At 41.0% G+C, this 18,859-nt stretch overlaps 1 protein-coding gene across 5 annotated transcripts in view; it reads left to right on the top strand.

Annotated features, from left to right (window-relative positions):
* CNOT4 (CCR4-NOT transcription complex subunit 4) overlaps positions 1-2,929 on the top strand; it is a 137,473-nt gene extending 134,544 nt beyond the window's left edge. For 3 of the 5 annotated variants that reach the window (XM_046669507.1, XM_046669505.1, XM_046669506.1), the window contains 2 exons: positions 648-860; positions 1,549-2,929. In XM_046669507.1, the coding sequence (XP_046525463.1) occupies positions 648-860; positions 1,549-1,850 (515 nt within the window). In that variant the 3' untranslated portion in view covers positions 1,851-2,929. The remainder of the gene's footprint in view (positions 1-647; positions 861-1,548) is intronic. The other 2 variants (XM_046669509.1, XM_046669508.1) reach the window with 1 other exon arrangement.
* Positions 2,930-18,859: the final 15,930 nt, after the last annotated feature.

The following is an 18,859-nucleotide window of genomic DNA, read 5'->3' as shown; positions in this document are numbered from 1 at the left end:
GCTCTGGAAATTACTCCATCTGGAAGGTGGCTTAGCCCCTACCTCCTTGGGCTTTGTGACTAGTGGAAAAACACTCTTTTCAAATTCAAAAGCCTATTCATCCCTGCCTTTCTCCTCTGAAATGTATTAAGTTTTATAGCAGGAAGAACATAATTACTTTTCTTTTTCTATTGGCTTATGTTTATTCTTCATAAGATGACCTTTCTTCCATTTGACGGGCTCGAAAACCAGCTCCTGTGTTGGACTTTGCAGGCTTGCTTTGGTTTCAGAGCGTAAAGCGGCTCAGCAGGCTGAAGGCCTCACTACCTGAAACTCCACAGTGTAGCTGGAACTAAATTGTGCTCTGGAGCGCTGATTCTTTAAACTGGAGTATCGATTTTCAAACACAAAATGGTGAAGAGGTTATTGTAAGGACAAGAAGCTCCCTCTCCTGATCCTTGAGCAAGTTTGTCCTCACTTCTTTCAGGGGCTCTGAGCTCAGGAGCAAAATCCTAACCAAGTTTATCTTGCCAGGACAAGCCATTTTACATGCTCAATAAAGAAAGAGTAATTCTTCTCCCGCTTAACCACTAAAGGACAACATATGTTTCTAACGTCAGCTTTTTATTTTTTTTTTATCTTTCATTTTTTGTTGGTAAATCTCCCAGACAACAGCAGTTCTGTAGAGAGTTTAAATGTGAAGGAATGGCAGGACGGGCTAAGGGCACTTCTACCCAACATTAACATCAACTTTGGTGGACTGCCCAATTCCTCCTCCCCCTCCAACGCCAACCACAGTGCACCAACGTCCAACACTGCCACCACCGACAGCCTGAGTTGGGACGGCCCTGGCAGCTGGACAGACCCAGCCATCATCACAGGTAACTTTCTCCCTCCTTCAGCTCCGCTGACTGCTGTCAGTTTGGGTCTTAGCACAGATTAAATGAAAAACAGAGGTCTCTTCAACATTAGCTTCTTTTCACAAAGCCACGAGTGTGGGGTGGCTTGTTTCGTTCTCTGGGATCCTGCAGTCTCAGTTAACTTGTTGGCCTAGTCGTGTCATAAGCCATTTGGTGCCTAGGTTGCTTCTTTTGGTGTAAGTAGGTGCTAACGTCTGGCAGCCTGTGTGTATTTTCTAGGTCTCAAAGTACAAAAGGATCTGAATTATCCTCTTAAAGGAACATACTCCACTTTTTAAATAAAGCTCTCTATTATAAGGCTATCTTGTTTGTGAATCCCTGTTAGAGAAGGAGCAGCACAATCGGGAAATGACGTCATGCAATTCTGGGGACTCATTTTTGCAGCTCTGCCTCTGTGGCAGTGGAGGATGATGTCTGTGTAGTGGAAGAAGAGGCATGGGTTTATGTGATAAATTGTGGTCATAGTGGGTAGAGGGTAAAAGAAACATAAGATTGAAAGGTCTTATTTGGAAGTAGTTTAAAGTTGTCTTGTCTTCTGTTTTTGTTTTTGGATAAACTAATCATCTTAAAATTCTTTTTGTTTGACAAATTTTATAGTCTTTATTCACAAACTCACCATTTTCCTTCTTGTTTTCTCTTCTCTCCTTAGGTATTCCAGCATCTTCAGGAAACAGTTTAGACTCTCTTCAAGATGACAATCCTCCGCACTGGCTAAAATCCCTTCAGGCCCTCACAGAGATGGACGGCCCCAGTGCTGCTCCATCCCAAACCCACCACAGCGCCCCCTTCAGCACACAGATCCCTCTGCACAGAGCCGGTTGGAATCCGTACCCTCCTCCTTCAAATCCTTCCAGCTTCCACTCCCCACCCCCAGGCTTTCAGACAGCCTTCAGACCCCCCAGCAAAACCCCCACAGATTTGCTACAGAGTTCAACACTGGACCGCCATTAGGGAAGGAGGAGGAACCATTAGAAAACGCAGGATTTGTCCCACCCTGTTTTCTCCCTCTCAGCCCACCCACAGCTCCTTTCTCATCTCTTATGTTCTGAAGAATCCACTTCCTGATCAATTTTTTTTTCTCCCTAACCCAGATGCAATGCGATCACAGGGTCATTACCATCTGTTTTTATTGTAAAAGTTTCTGTTGATCCAGCATTTGAGTGACACTGTTGAATGTTTCTTCAAAATGCCTTTTTAAGGAGGAAAAAAAATCAAAGGGCAGTCTCGATACTTAGAAAATTACTGTTTGTCTGTTGCGCATAATAATGACATAATCTGCTTAGCAGAAAATGACGATTAATCTATAGGAAAGGTCAAGTAAATGCATTATCAACTGCAGAAGTTTGAAAACCAGGTTAATTGACATGAGATTGCTAAGCAAGTGCATGGGGGAAAGCAGTGGTCCTGGCATACATCTTGTATTCAGCTTCTCACTATTGTAGGGAAAACGCTTTTAATTTAATTTAATTTTTAATTCTTTTGGCAAGTTGATGCAGAGGATTTGATTGTGTCATTAAGCAAAAGAATTTATTGGATGTTGGTGGAAAGACAAATTGATCTGTAGTAGTAACTGGCCTAGTGCTAAAGAGGTTATCAGGACGGGAGAAGTGATTTTTATAAAGGAGAAAAAAGTTTTGGCTTTAGATTTAAAGTAAATTCAAATGTTTTAAAGAAAAAAAGTATTCACAGATTTAATTCCTACTCATAATATAAAAGCTGAAATGTAAGTGATTTCTTCAGTCATTCTCTGTCAGAATCTTTTTTTCTTTGACCCTAAAGTCACCTGACGAGGGCGCTCTGAGATAGCACTGCTCTGGGGCCATCTGATCACCATCAGGAACAAATCTCTGACGTCCTTGCCTGCAGCTTTTACTTAACCCTGTAGTTTCTGGACGTTTGTGCAGTATTGAGAAGACAGGAGAAAAGAAAACAGAAACCTGGTTATAACCTGATGCTAAAACTAAAAACAAGGAAATGTACCTCTTTCTTCAGAATTAAAACTAAAATCTTAAATAAAACAGAAAACTTGATGATGACCCTTGGGTTGTTCTTGTCTTTGTTTCCCTGTTTTATTGCATGTAAGTTTGAAACACTTTGTGGTAGCAGTCATCAGATGTTTCCATTGATTTTACATCTTCAACCATTGGGGGGAGGGCTTAGAAGAAGAAAGTAGAAAAAAGTCCACTTTCTTGTCCGTCACTGCCATCTTTGAAGACCAGCCCAGCTTGTCCTCCAGCGTTCCTCTTCCAGTGGCTTTCAGTAGAAGACACCTTCTCGTGCTGTGTAGTATGCAGGCCAGACCTTCCTCACTGAGAAGCCTCACATGCCAGGAAGGAGCAGACGGGCTGTCCTGTGCTGAGATGTTGCTTGTCTTGGGGAGACCTGGTGGGAGCAGCAGCCAGCGTGCCACACAAGGAGCAGCACCTCGTGCGCGTGCCGTGATGGGAAAGAGACTGGAAAACACTGGTGTAGACAACCCACAGATAAATCTTTATGACCGACCGTTTTAGGGGTACCTAATGATGGAGAGATGGTCACTCCACTCACCAGAAGAGGGGAGAGGGCAGAAATGAGATGTTGCCTGCCAGATTCCTAGGAATCTGAATGGTTTGGATTGCATTCAGAAGTCCAAAGCTGGAGCTGGCGTATTTTCAGCCTCATTTGTTAAGGGAATCTTGGTAGGATGAATTAGGTAGATCTTCTAAATCTTACATCCTGTGCTCAAATTGATTTTCTCCTTCTTACCTTTACTTTAATGTACTTCAATTTGGTACCAAAAGAAACACAATAGCAGCAACTTCAACACAGTGTTTGAAAAATATAAACAGGATAGGCTTGAATGTCACTATAGATGTTGCGGATGAATAGTAAATTGTTTTTTAAAAAATTAACCAAAGTCTTACTGTGGTAGAGAGGAGAGGACTAGTACCTGCAGGCTCTCTTTGACCTGTGACCTTTGCTTCTGTCTCCTGAATCTTGACACTGCTGCAGAGTGATGGGCCGACACACAGGTGATGTTCAGGTGGCAGTGAATTGTACTCAAGGCTTTTGGGTGGGCAGGCGGTTTGTTTATTCCTGAGATATGAGTATATCAATAAAACTGTCGCTTTTTCTGTAAAAGGAGGGAAATTCTTCCTTGCGAGGCTGTGCTGTGATTGTATGTTTAATGAATCATACATACAGAGACTTTATAAAATGTGTAATATCATTTAAAGAAGAATAAAGCAATAAAAACCTGTGTGCCACCACCGAGGTTAAAAATAGAATCCGCAGTATCCTAAAAGACCCCTCTCTGCTCCCTCTGATTATACTTCCTTTTCTTTTCTCACCATCCGTAAATAACAATTATCTTGATTTCTGTGTTAATCTTTCTTTTCTATAGAGTTTTGCCACTTACGTATGTAATCCTGAATAATAATACATTGTTAATTTTAGAAAGTTGAGTAGTAAACTAAACCTAGCTGTGTAAGGAAAAGGGCAATATCGTCACAATTAGATCAAGTGTTTTAGGAGAAGATAAGCTAAACAGAGTTTCTGGGTCATAGTTTGACTTAGCTTCTCTGATAATTTATAAGATCCAATTTTGGGGAAGACACTGGGGGTGAGCTCATGGGTAAATCCTGGAAACCAGGGTTCAGCACAGTCAGGGCGTCTGACTGGGCTGTCATGTGGGCCAGGTCCTGGATGTGTGGTAGACACAGATTGGAAAGAGTGGGCTGCTTTCTGTTTTCAGTGTCTACACTCACCATGGCTCATCTCCAGTCCTCTGGAGTGGATCGAGGCACAACCTGTGGGAGTAGGTGGTTTAAAGTAAGCATCAGCTGATCAATTCACCAGGGCGTGGAGGGGAGAACAGATTTTTCATTAGGTTTGGTCAAAATCAGATAAGTACAGAAAAAATTCTGGACCAAACTGAGTCAGGCAGTCTGTTAGAAAGATAGCAGTGGGAAGCTTGGTCCTGACAGCCCTCGATATGTCTGTCTCTCGGGTCACAGTACTCCGATCTGGTGCACAGCTGTCATTCCTGCCATTTCCCTTCACCTCCCTCCTTCCTTGGGTCTTGTTTTCTCTATATTCTGATATGACATAGGCTAGCCTTTTTTAGAATATTTTAAATCTCTAATTTTGTTAGAGTGACATCCTCCAGTAAGAAAGGTGTGTGGGAGATAAATATCTCAGTAATTTGCCTCTCTGAAATTATTCTGTCTCAGTTGGCATTTCAGTGGGTACAGGATTTAAGTTGTAGATATTTTTTTCCTTCAGAATTTTGAAGACATTACTCTATTATCTTGTTGCTTCCAGTATTGCTGTTAAAATACCCGAAGCCATCTGATCCTTTATAAGTAACCCTTTTTCCTCCCCCTCTGGAAGCTTGTAGAAGTTGTGTCTTTTGTGTTCTGAAATTTAACCATCATGTTCCTTGGCGTGGCTCCATGTTAATCTATTGTGGACACAGTGGACACGTAATAAACTTTTAAAATCGGGCAACTTGTGTCCTTCAGTTCTGGGAAATTTTCTTGGCTTATTTCATTAGTGAATTTCTGGCGCTTATTTTCTCTGTTACCCCATTTTCAATATCAGACCATCTGGACTTCTCTTCTGCTTTTCTTTTTTCCAATTTTCTATCTCTGTCTTTTGCTCTTCTTTCTGGGAAGTTTAATCTCAACTTTATAATTTTATTCTTGTGTTGTTTCTGTTTCTCCAAGTTTTTATTTGTTTGTTTGCTTTTCTCTCTCTGTTCCATAGTAGAGACTTCTCAGATCCCTGGTTATCTTTGGTCATCTGCTCAGGAATAAGACTAAAAAGCTGATGGGAAGCTTTGAAAACATGACTATGGCTTGCTAACTTTGAGCTTCACTGTTGGAAGGTCTGGATGGGCTTTCATTTGAGGAACTCCTATTGTCAATATCTTTAGGCCTTTTCTCTTGGGCTGGTCAGATTCCACAGAGAAGAGTCTTACAATGACTGGCCTAGAGGGGAAGGGTCTGACTGCCAAGCTGTATTAGTGGTCCCTGTGTTCACTATGCATGTATTTACTTAATCCCTCTGTTTTGAGCTCTTTCCTCTCTCGAGATTGTCTCCAAATTTCTGCCCATTTAGGAGAATTGTGGTTGTAGTATGGTGTGGAGTTTGGGAATGAATCTAGGGAACTAACTTCTTAAAACACCTTTCTCAGTTATCTTTCTAAGATCGCCCCACCCCCCACATGCTTTATCCCTGGTTCTAGGGAGGTACCTGGCACTGCACTCTTGAGGATTCTGTGGTATAAACTGGGTTGAGTCTTAGCTTTCCTCACCATTAGCTTGAGGTTGGCCTCTCTCAGTTCAGCCAAATAAGTTCCCTCAACCATCTGCTTTCTAGGTCACCACATTTTACTCTGTTTCCTCTCACGTGCCCCCTGCTTTTTTCTTTACTCTAATTTTAGTAGACCTTTAGGAAGAAATGAAATTAAATATGTAGATTTAATCTACCATCTTAGCCCATATTTGTGCCTTGATTTTGTAAGCTGACAGGCATAGCTTGTCTGGCAATAAGGTCGAGGGATCTTCATGCTGTTGGCCAGTGAGCGCTAGCTGCCATGTCGTATAGTCCTTGATTTGAATGGCTCCTGCCCATGGGCTTGTTTTGTTTGAAGTGGTTTCTCTCTTTTTAACATCCTCTTTTCCAGTGAAGCTCCTCTGATTTACAGTCAACAGTTTGTTTTCCAAAAGGACATCGTACAGGGGACTATTTTAATGGTTAAATTTTAGTCCAGATGTTAAAGGCAGGTTTTGCTGCAGCTTTGGTGGGAGGGATTGCAAGTCAGATGGATGTGGCTCATTTTCTAGGCTGCACTGCATTAGAACCATTCTAGAAATTGCAGAAGAGGAAAAAATAGCCTATCCTTAACTATATGTGAATTGTATTTTGTGATTAGATAACAAGTGTCAACCCTGTATTTCCACGGGGATTATGCTGTGATGACCCAATACAGAGCTGAATGCAGTTAGTGCTCTCCAACAAGGTTTGCCTGAACTTGACGCCATGGCACACACTGCACATGTTACTGAGTTTTCTATCAAGTTTTACCAATATTGTTTGATTTAAGGTCCTTATTATATTTACGGTATGTAAACTTTAAAAAGTTGGACAGTTTATATGCCTTAAACATAGTTGTGAGACATATTCTTTGATATGTAGCTATTTCTGCCCAAGTGGTGAAAGATGACTGAGGTCATTAGCATGAACGCTTTAGAAAGACAAATACCTATTTTGTCGCAAAAATCAGTATTCACTTCTTTGTGCTTATTGACAGATTGTTAATTGAGTTCAGATACAGCCTCCAGGCACTTAGGTAGTTGCCTGCCAGGAAGAGCTACCTTTGAAAATACGTTTCCAAAGTTGTTTCTGAACAAATTGATTTAAAGAAATGAGTGTATGATTAGAAAAATCCCTTTAAATGAAGAACTAATTACTTCTATTGGTAGTAACCCAAATAATTTTGGAAAGAACATAAACAGCCCAAAAGTTCAGTGTGCACCTAATAAGAATTGGCCATTCTAAATATATTCCTCATTTGATCCATCTCTCCGGGAAACTGTGTGTAGAAGGCAGGTGTTTGTAAGTATCCTCATTGCCCCCTCCTTCCAGAGCTTCCCTTCATGGTTGAAAGAAGTAGATGAACAAGACCAATAGAAAGTAAGAGGCCAAATAGAATTTTTTTTATTTCGGTTGAGTGGTTTAAACACTCTAAAGTTCAGAAATAATTAAGAGCATTAAAGAGAAACAATGATCTATGGCTTTCTTATTTTCAGCTTGAGTATTTCAAAACTAAAATACTGTTAATAAAATGCCTGGTATATTATATCCAGTCTAGAAGGTTTTTAAAAATGTTGATTCAGTAGCATGAATTTCTCAGCTTTTATTGGTCTCCATAATATGCAAAAAGTAGAGAAATAGGCCCCCAAAGTTGGGTTTTTGTCCTGGGTCACACAGATTTAATAGCAGAGCTAGAACTAACTGCTCCCTGTCCTCCACTACGTTTGTCCGAGACTTTGGCCTCTGTTCCAAAGTTCCAAGTGCTGCGCCAGCTTTCTTGTTTATATTTATAAAATGACTACGATGAGGGTGGTATTATCTGTGTCCACCTTATTTTAGCTAAGTGGTGGTGCAAGAAAGATTATGAAGAGATACTGTATTTATCTCAAATCAGAGTGTGAGTCAAAGGTTAGTTGGGAAATAGAAGCTTTAGAGACTTCTTCACTATTTCGTGCTTATATTGAGTTTTGTTTACAGTGAATTTAGACTACCAAGTTAGCCAGTGTCTTCTGGATTTTGTACAGGTAAGGAACAAGGACAAGGTAATTGTCTTCAAATGTCTGAAGGACAGTTATGTAGGAGAGGAAATAGGATGAAGGACACAACTGGGACTAAGATGTGAAAGAGATTGGGTTTAATTTAGTCTAACTTTTTTCCAAACATCTACTTTGGGCTGGGCATTGTGCCAGTTGTTCAGGGGGTGCAAAGATAAGATGGTCCCTGCTGTCACGCTCTGAGGAAGTTTGTGTGGTCAACTCTAAAACAAGACTGAGTGGGAGTGCCAGAGGTACACAGTGTCAAAGCAGCTCAAAGCAGGAGCCTTGGACAAGCTGAGACTTGGGTAGGGGGACAGCCTGAGCAAAGAAGGTCTCCAAGATGACCTCACATAGGGCGTGGTTAGGGATTGCATCTCAGTCTGGAAGGAACCAGGGCTTTGTGAGGGAACTGTGAGAGGGAGGGCCTGAGGGTGGATTGAGCACTGCTTTTGTTGGAAATGAGCCACTGACAATTTCTAATGAGGGGAGAGACATGCCAGGATTGTGCTTTTAACATATAGAGCCCTAGGCAGGAATGATGAAGATGGGAAGCACGCACGCTGATGTTCTCTGGGTTAATGGAAGAACTCAAGGGATTAGGGTTTGGTCTCAAAAGGGCTGTCCGTGACCCCCTGAAATTGTCTGCAAAAATATGGTATGTGCATCTATGTTTTATCAGAACAGAAAATGTCCATGATACAAGAAAAAGTCTAGCTAGTAAACCAGAGGAATATCCCGGTGTAGGTTATTGGTTGACAAGGAGGATTGAGAATGGAAAGAAGGTAAAAGATTTCAAGAGAGATTTCAGAATCTTGAATTGTTGCATGTTATTGGACATAGTTAAAGGATAAAAGAAAAACCATGTCAGAACTTTCTTGCGTTTCTCCTAGATCCTCCACTGGACTGTAGGCTCTTGGAGAAAAAGGAACACATCTGCCTGTTAACCAAGAGAGTCCCAGCACTTAGCAAAGGGCCTGGCACAGAGTGGCCTCTCCACCATTATTTTACTTGAATGAGAGTGAAATACACTATGAGAGTGGTTTTGAGCCAGATAAGTGGAATAAATAATTGTATTGTGCTTAAAAGAAACATCGACTTATGAAAAGGGCCTACATTAAAAGGAGAATGATTCTTATTTTTGGCTTTGTTGAGTTTTAGATTTCTGCAGATCATCCAGGTGGAGGTGTCCAGGAAACAGTTGGAAGTTTGGATGTGGAACTTAGGAGAAAGGCCAGAGGTAGAAATATAGTTTTGCATTCATCTTTAGAAGGGACAGAGATGAGACAGAAATCTTGGGAAAAATAGAGATGAGTGGTCTGAAATGAGGGAGAACTGAGTGTATAGTGTTGATGTGGCACTGTTTCTAGGGCAGAATTCTTCAAAATGGCATTCTGTATCAGGGTTTCATCAGGAAACAAGGGGTTTCACAGCCACTGGAAGGGCTGGAGAGGAAAGGTCGGAAGGACCCATGTCAGCGCTCAGGAGCTCTGGAAGGGCGGGAGCCATAGGAAAGCCTCCACCACAGAGCTCTCAGCTGCCCGCAGCACCAGCTCTCTGGGAAGCAGCTGTCAAAACCCCACTTTTGTCAGGGGCCACCCACCTACCCACAGCTACCACCTCTCGAAATAGAGCTTCTCCTCTCCCGCCTTTCCAATTTCACCTCCATGCCTCTCATCAGCAGGATCTAACCTGGAATCCAGTTGGATGGAATCTGAGGACTGTGATGTAGAGGAGAGGGTAGCAGGGCATGGAGCTCGTTAACTGTCAGCAGACAAGCTAGCACCTGTGGCTCAGAGCATCTAAAATGGGTCATGTCACTTCCCTGTCAAAACTCTCCAGCACCCCCTTCCCCCCAATACCTTCACAGAAATTTCAGTTTTGCTGCTGTGACCCCTAGAGCTGTCTCCCCTAACAGACAGAACAATATTCTCTATTTCATGTGACTGTGCCTCTGTTCCTTGCATATCTGTTCTCTCAACCTGGAATATGCACACCGTTCCTACCCACAGCCTGGCAATCTGCTCCTTGAAGCTTTCTCTCACACTCCTAGGGAGATTTAGGTGGTTCTACCTCCCTTTGTGCCTTGTAGATGCCTCACTGATGAAGGAACACTTCTTTTTGTCTACATATACCCAGGGCTCAGCGTGTGCCTAACATTCAGTTTGAATGAATGAAGGAATGAAGGAAGGAAGCTTTTGGTGGTGGGTTGTTACTAAATTTCATTGGCAGGAGATCAGTGAAGATCTTCAAGAGACTGGTTTTAATGCAGTGGGGGTAGTGGAAGCCACTTGCGGTAGATTCAGGAATAAAGAATGATGAGGAATTAAAGAATTGGAGATAATGTACTGAAAAAAGTTTGATAAAGGGCTAATGATAACACAATTTGAGAGGCAAAAGCAGAGTAAAGGAAGCTTTTTTTTTTTTTTCTCCAAAGGAAGTCATAAGCCTGTTGGAAGTCAGAGAAGACAAATCTATTTGAAAAGGTAAATTTGAACAAGAAAGCTGAATTGAATGGAATCAAGAGCACACATGGAGGTTTACTCTTAGGAAGAGGGATAATTTTCCCTCCAAGATAGTCCAAATAAGAGAGAAGGTTTTGAGGTAAAGACAAGAAATGTTAAAGGAACCCATCAGCTCATATAGTGAGGGGTCAGAGGTAAAATCTGGATTTGGAGCTTCAGAGCATACCAGGTGTGCAGCCACCACTTTGGGGAATGGAGCAGGAAGGTAAGTGAATGATAGGAAGATTGGTAAGCAAAGAGGAAGGACCTGGGTGTGCTTAGCATTTATCTGAATTGGACCCAATCAGAATAATTTAGTGTTGTCCAGAAATGCTCGTCAGTCTTAAATCAAAAGCAAGGAGGTGGTGGAGGTTAGCAGGAGCTTCTAGTAAATAGATGAGGCAGCAAATCCCTGGGTCCGGGCTTTTCGGAGGGATGGAGGTCTCAGCGCTCACTGTGAGGTTTGGGCCCATAGAAGGCCAACAGTAGGGGGCGCTCTTAAACTGTGCTTCAGGCTCCTGGGAAAGGGATTGGTTTCCATGAAGCTGTGCACACAGACTACACAACCCATCGTCGGGACGGAGCCATGTAGGGCAATTCCACACCAACTAAGAAGTCGGATCCCTCTAAGATCCCCGAAGTTTCTCCCAAAATTCAATTATGATTATTTGGGGATTACTGCAGAAGTTGGCAATAGCTAGAATTAAGTGTAAAATTTAACAGAATGTACATACAATTTTATAAAATTCACAATAACCAAATTCCATATATTGATTTTATTCCAGAGATATCTGTGTTTTCTTGTTAATAATACCACATTGACCTTTTTCTCCCTCTGAACATTTATTGAGCACACTGTCACTAGGCTGTGATATGCTTTAGGGATATAGTTGGGAATAAAACAGACACCACTCCCGCTTTCTTAGAGCTCACACTTGAGTGGTGGAGATGACCACTAAAGAAAGAGTCCAGCAGTGACATCAGAAATGCTGAAGAATGTTTATCACTTTGGGATAAGGAAAGCATTTGCAAGCAAAATACAAAATACAAGACCCAAAAGAAAAAATATTGATCAGTTTACTAACCTAAATTTAAGACTTTTTTTTTTGAGGAAGATTAGCCCTAACTGCTGCCAATCCTCCTCTTTTTGATGAGAAAGATAGCCCTGAGCTAACATCCATGCCCATCTTCCTCTACTTTATATGTGGGACACCTATCACAGCACGGCTTTTTGCCAAGCAGTGCCGTGTCCGCACCTGGGGTCTGAACTGGTGAACCCTGGGCCACTGAGAAGTGGAACGTGCGAACTTAACTGCTGCGCCACCCGGCTTGCCCCTAAGTTTAAGACTTTTATAAAACAAAACATCATACACAAAATTGGACCAATAAAAGAGTGGGAGAAAACACTTACAAGTTAATGTATCAATAACCTTAAATAACCTCCAGATTCCCAGGCTCTAGCTGAGAGGCCCCTGATATGAAACAGCAAAAAGACTTCCTTCTTATTGTATGTACTTGGGAAGACCACAAGACCAATGTTGGCCTCTGTGTCTTCATTGAGGCATGAAGATCATTATACTCACGTGACTGTGAGGCTCAAATGAAATACTGTAAATGAAAGTGCTCTGAAAACTAAAGTAAACACAAATGCAAAGAATGATTATATCATAATTTCCTGCAGAATGCTTTTTTTCTCATGAAATACTGCTGCCAAGCTTTAGGCTGGTGGCTGGGAATGTAGGAATAACTTCACTTGCATGGATTTCTTTAGTGTCACTCAAGGAGCCTCTAGGCAGCCCTCAGAGGCCACATTGCACTTTGGACATCACTCTTCCTGGGAATGGCACCCACAATTTCCCTTCAAGAAGACCTTCAGTTCAAATGGCTTCCAGTTTTGAGCTCTGCTACCAGCCCTCCGCGGGGAAAGCCAATGGTTTGCGTTTCATTGCCTCAGACTATCAAGACGACCACTTTGAGTGATTACCCTTATGTTTGACAGTTAAAGAGATACTAATCATAACCAGATGTTGTGATAACAGCTGTTATCCCGCTTTTCATTTTGGGAGAAGATGCTCCTATATGGTATGTGGCAGAGTATTTAAAGAATATTTTGGAATCCTGTGTCTACGAAGCCCTTTAGGGACCACCTAATGTGTTCTTATATATCAGAGAAGGTTGAATTTTAATCCAATGTAGATGTGTGAATATTTTGTTTATTTATTCCTTGAATGTATGTTTATTGAGTACCCACCAGCTAGAGTGCCAACAATGAAAAGACGTGTTCCTGACCACTAAGGAAATCAGAGTCTCAAAGGGGAGACTGACGTCAATATTTCTTAAAGCTTTTGATTGAGAAATATAAGTAATAACAAACGTACATAAAGCCTAGATGTGCAAAGTGGCATAGTAACATGGTGGAGGGAGGGTTTAGTTTAGTCACAGAAGATCAGGGCCAACTTCCCAGAGGAAGGAACATGGAAGCTGGGCTTCAAAGGATGAATAGAGTTTGCTAAGTGAAGACAGGGGTTTGGAAGAGAGCACAGAGGGTGGAGAGTATATGACATTCCAAGCAAGGGAGATGGCAGGTGCAAGAGAGTGAGAATTTATGTCAATTAATATAAAAATGTTGTTGAAATGGATAATGCTCTGGAGAAAGACATGAAAGGGCTTGCCAGGTAGAGTGGTGTGATTTTGGCATTGTTGGAGGAGCGGCAAGAGGTGAAGCTGGAAAGGTAGGTGGTGGCTAGATTTTGAAAGGCCTTGACCACCATGCTAAGGAGTGTAGATTTTTTCTTGTAGTCAACACGGAAAAGTAGGTCTTTCCATATCTTAGAAAGGTAACTTGGATTGTCCGATACAAAAAGCGTTGGAGGACAAGAAAACTGGAGGTAATGAAAGCAGTTAAAAACCTATTGAGAATAATCAGGACACAAAAGGACAAAAATTGTATGATTCCACTTATATAAGGTACCTAAAATCATCAAATTCACAGAAAAACAAAGTAGAATAGCGGTTACTGGGGGGAGGGAAAATGAGTTTCTGTTTAATAGGGACAGATCTTTGATTGAGATGATTGAAGAGTTCTGAAGGTAGATAGCACAACAATGTGAATGTACTTTATGCCACTGAATTGTACACTCAAAATGGGTTAAAGTGGTAAATTTTGTGTTATGTATATTTTACTGCAGTACAAAGCAGAGCTATTGTGGTTGTCCTCGTAAGAAAGTGCATGTGAGTCTGAATTGAGACAATGAGGATAAAAAGGAAAGGAGTAGCTAAAATTTTTTTCTTTATCCCCCAGTAAGAGTAATTTAAATTTGAGAGACATTTCTCAGAAATAATTGGCAGGAATTATGTCTGGATAAAGAGGTCAAGGAAGAGAAGGGGACAGAGATGACTGAGGTCTTTGATTTGGACAGCCGTGTGTATGCTGGTTTAGGAGGAGGAGAATGATGAGTTTGATTTTGTGGGGTCTACTATACAGTGAAAAAAAAATGTATATGCACACATGCACACAGACAAATACACACACAACTATAGCTCAGGAAAGAGGGTAGAGTTAGAGAAAACCATTTAGGAGTTATCACTGTGTGGGCAGTATGGAGCTGAAATCATTTAGGGCAGAGGGAGAAAAAGAAAAGAGCCATAAGTGGGGTCTTGAAGAACATCAACTGGTGAGACTGAGAAGAAATAGAGAGAAAAGAAGAACCAGACAATAAATGGTTTCATGGAGGCTAAGAGAGAAGAGAGTATCATTATCAGTTATGTCAAATGCTATGGAGACTGGTTAGGATGAACACTGAATGCATTTGGTAGATTCGGATCTTTGGAGGTCATTGATGACCTTTCCCAGAGGGAAGGTAGAAGCGCAATATGTGGGATAAGAAACAAATGGGAAGTGAAGAAATGGAAGTAGTCAGTGGAGACTAAGTTTTTTTAAATATGAGGGTCTTCATCTCCTTTGGAAATAACACTAGAAGCTTTATTATTAATCCTCGTTCTTAATCTCTTTATGTGTTCACGCATAATTTCGATTAAAGCCCGATCTTACTTGTTTACCGTTGTTTGTCGCTGTCTTCAGTGAAACCTCTATTATACCCTCAATCCCTCTTCTCTAGTCTAAATATGAGGTGTTCAACTATAGAAAAACATTGAATTGAATCTTCTATTGTAATTATAAATGATATTGTGAAGATGGCTCCTATTTCAGTGGGAGCCACTCTTTATGTCTTCAGAGAATCCCTTTAATAATGAAATGATTCTCTCCTCTGTGTAGGTGAGGATAATTCTCTTGACTCTAAATCAGGACTTCAACTTTATGTATCCAGTGGTCATGATACATATTGTTGACATGTAATAAATTTGGTATTAAAAAACTTGAATCCTACTTCCATTTAGCCTCATCACCTGTGTAACACTGAATACGTTATAAGTCATTTTGCTTTTCTAGTCACAGCATCTTCATCTATAAAATGAAGTGTTTGGATTAAATGATTTTGAAAATCCTTTCCAGTTCTAGTGCATTCCCACTCAGTTACCTTTGTGACTGTGGCACCATTTGCCAGATGCTTGGCCAGGGCCAGGGGTGCTGTGTATGACTGGGGAATATGGCAAAACTATTAGTCCATACTGGGACTTGATATTTATGATTCACTATCATTGACTATTTATTACTTCTCTTGCCTGTGGCTCTCCAAGGCCTCATGTCTTATTGGCTTCTGATATCCTTGGCCCAATCTACTAAGCCTTTCTCCTAGGCCAGCTTCTTAGGGCCATGATGTTGGTCGATGGATTTATTAAGGCTAGGAGCTGATCTGGAAACTGTGGGGTAGGGTAGATGGGAAGAGGATATGGGGCCAAAGAGCCCTTAAAAAGTGAGGTGAGATTCTCCTGGGTGCCTCACTTAGACAGCATCCCTTTCCTGTGTGTCCCATAGTACCCACATTCAAGACATACATGAGGACACACTGGCTAAGGGGCAGATGGGTTTCTAGTACAAACTCCTAAAAATAGTGGAGGTAGGGCTCAACTCCAAATAGTGACAGTATCACAGGTTATTAAGAAATCTGCCAGTGGAGTGACGTCACCATCATGGCAGAGTGAGCTGTTCTCCTAGGCTCTCTCCCCTAAGATACAATGGAAATGACATTCATTTACCAACAGAGGACATCCACACAACACAACAGACATCTGAGAGATCCATGCAGCCATCCATCTGAAGGTGGGGGTGCTGGACCTCCCAGGAGGGAGTGGAAGGAAGACAGCAGATCTCCTCCCCCTCCCCAATGGCAGCAATCTAAGGCATCAGTCCTCGTGTGGTGACTGGCGTGCAATTCTGAGAGAAGAAGGAGGCAAAGGCAGCCCTCTGTGGGCAACGCATTCCCTCTTGGAGTTGCTTCCCAGCCTGTGGGAATGCTCCACACCACGGTGGCTGGGCACCCCTACCAAACTAAGCAGCCCAGGCAGGCAGCCAGTGAATGCAGAGTGAGAGCTTGGGTGGGAAAGAGGATGCCTCCTTCCACCTCCCACCTAGTGTATCAGGTTGGTGGCCATGGCAGGGGATCCCCACCAGACTGCCCATGCCTGCAATGTGTGAAGCAGCAGCAGAGAGATGCAGAGTGCTGTGTTGGCACAATTTCCTGTGGGCACAATTGCCAGGGGTCGTAGTGGGCTCAGAAAATGCAGCTCCTGCTGCCTCTGCCAGTAGTGGTAGACTTTGTGGATAGATACTACCACTGTGTGACATCAAATGTCCACCCCTTCAAACAGCATGAAGAAATACATTAACACTCCAGACCAGAAGGAAAAGCACAAGTATCCAGAAACCAATGCTGAAGTCACAGAATTTTACCCTGTAAATGACAGAGAATTCAAAATAGTTATAATAAAGACCAACGAGTTATAAGAAAATTCAGAAAGATAGCTCAATAAACTCAGGAATATAATTAATGAGAAGAGGATATTCTTCACAAAAGAGATTGAAACTAAAAAAATAAATAAATCTTAGAGATGAAGAACACAATGAATGGCATTTTAAAAAGTCTGAACTCCTTAAAAAACAGACTTGATACAATGGTGAACAGAATTAGTAATTTAGAGGACTGTAATATAGAATGCTTCAGGTGGAGGAGGAGAGAGAACTAAGACTAGAAAGAAATGAAGAAATTCTCCAACAAATATCTGACTCAATTAGGAAATGCAACGTAAGGATCATAGTTATTCCAGGGGAAGAAGGGAGGGAGAAAGGAGAAGAGGGCTTCTTCAAAGAAATAATAGTTGAGAACTTCCCAAACCTGAGGAAGGAGGTGGAATTACATGTAAATAAAGCTAATGGACATCCTAATTACATCAATGTAAAAAGAACTTCTCCATGGCAAATATTAGTAAAACTGGCAAAAGTCAATGACAAAGAAAAAATATTAAAGGCAGCAAAGCAGAAGAAAATAACTTACAAAGGAGTCCTACCAGGCTTTCAGTGGATTTCTCAGCAGAAATCTAACAAGCTAGGAGAGAGGGGAATGATTTATTCCAAATTCTGAACGACAAAAATTTCTAGTCAAGAATACTCTATCCAGTGAAACTATCCTTCAGATATGATGGAAAAATAAAAATTTTCCCAGATAAACAAAAGCCAAGGGAGTTAATCACCACAAGACTCCCCTCCCCACAAGAAATGCTCAAGAAGGCCCTCATACCTGAAAAAAAAAAACCAAAAGGGTTTACAAAGCCATTAGCAAGTGGATACATAGACAGACAAAATGAGAAAACTGCAGCTCTCTATCAGAACAGGTTAGCAAGCACTTAATTATAAAATTAAATATAAGGGAAGGAAAGCATCAAAAATAAATATATATATCACTTCATTTTAATCACAAACCCAAAACACAAAATGGAATAAGTTGTGACAAAATAACTTAGGGAAGAGGAAAGGGATGGGACCTGCTTAGGCTAAGGAAATAAGAGACAATCAGAACATGACTATCTCATCTATGAGGTCTTTTATACAAATATCAAGGTAACCACTAAACAAAAAATCAGAAGAGAGACACAAATGATAAATAAAGAGAAAACCATCATAGAAAATCACCAAACTGAATTGGCAATTGGAAATAAACAGGATGAGAAACAAGGGAAATACAGAACAAGTGGAAAACAAGATGTAAAACTGCACTGTTAGGCCCTCATATATCAGTAGTCACTCTAAATGTAAATGGATTGAATTCTCCAATCAAAAGACATAGAGTGAGTGGATGGATTAAAAACAAGACCTAACAATATGCTGCCTCCAGGAAACACATATCAGCTCTAAAGACAAACACAGTCTCAGAAGAGATGGAAGATAATACTTCAAGCTAATGGGAAATAAAAGAAAGCTGGTGTTGCCATACTTATATCAAAGCAGACTTCAAGATAAAAAGACAATTAGAGACAAAGATGGGCAGTATATAATGATAAAAGGGACAGTCCACCAAGAGGGTATAGCACTTATGTGTATAAATGCAACTAACCCAAGAGCACCAAAGTGCATAAAGCAACTATTAATATACCTAAAGGGAGAAATTAACAGCAACACAGTAATAGTAGGGCATCTCAACACCATACTTAAATCAATGGATAAACCATCCAGACAGAAAGTCAACAAGGAAATAGTGGAAGTAAATGAAAAACTAGACAAGATGGACTTAAAAGATATATATAGAACACTCCATCCCCAAATAGCAGAATACACATTTTTCTCAAGTACACATGGAGCATTCTCAAAGATAGACTGTATGTTGGGAAACAAGGCAAGCCTCAATAAATTTAAGAAGATTGAAATCATATCAAGCATCTTTTTGGGACTACAATACTATGAAATGAGAAATCAACTACAGGAAAAAAGCTGGGAAAGTGACAAATATATGGAGACTACACAACATGCTACTGAATGACCCATGGATCATTGAATTAATTAAAGAAGAAATCAGCAACTATCTAGAGAAAAATGAAAGTGAAAATACATCATACCAACTCATATGGGATGCAGCAAAAATGGTCCTAAGAGGGAAATTCATAGCAATACATGCCCACAATAACAAACAAGAAAAATCTCAAATAAGAAATCTTAAACTACACCTAGCAGACC

Source organism: Equus quagga, chromosome 8, assembly GCF_021613505.1.
Source record: "Equus quagga isolate Etosha38 chromosome 8, UCLA_HA_Equagga_1.0, whole genome shotgun sequence".
Lineage (NCBI taxonomy): Eukaryota > Metazoa > Chordata > Mammalia > Perissodactyla > Equidae > Equus > Equus quagga.
This window is presented reverse-complemented; position numbering and strand designations above follow the sequence as displayed.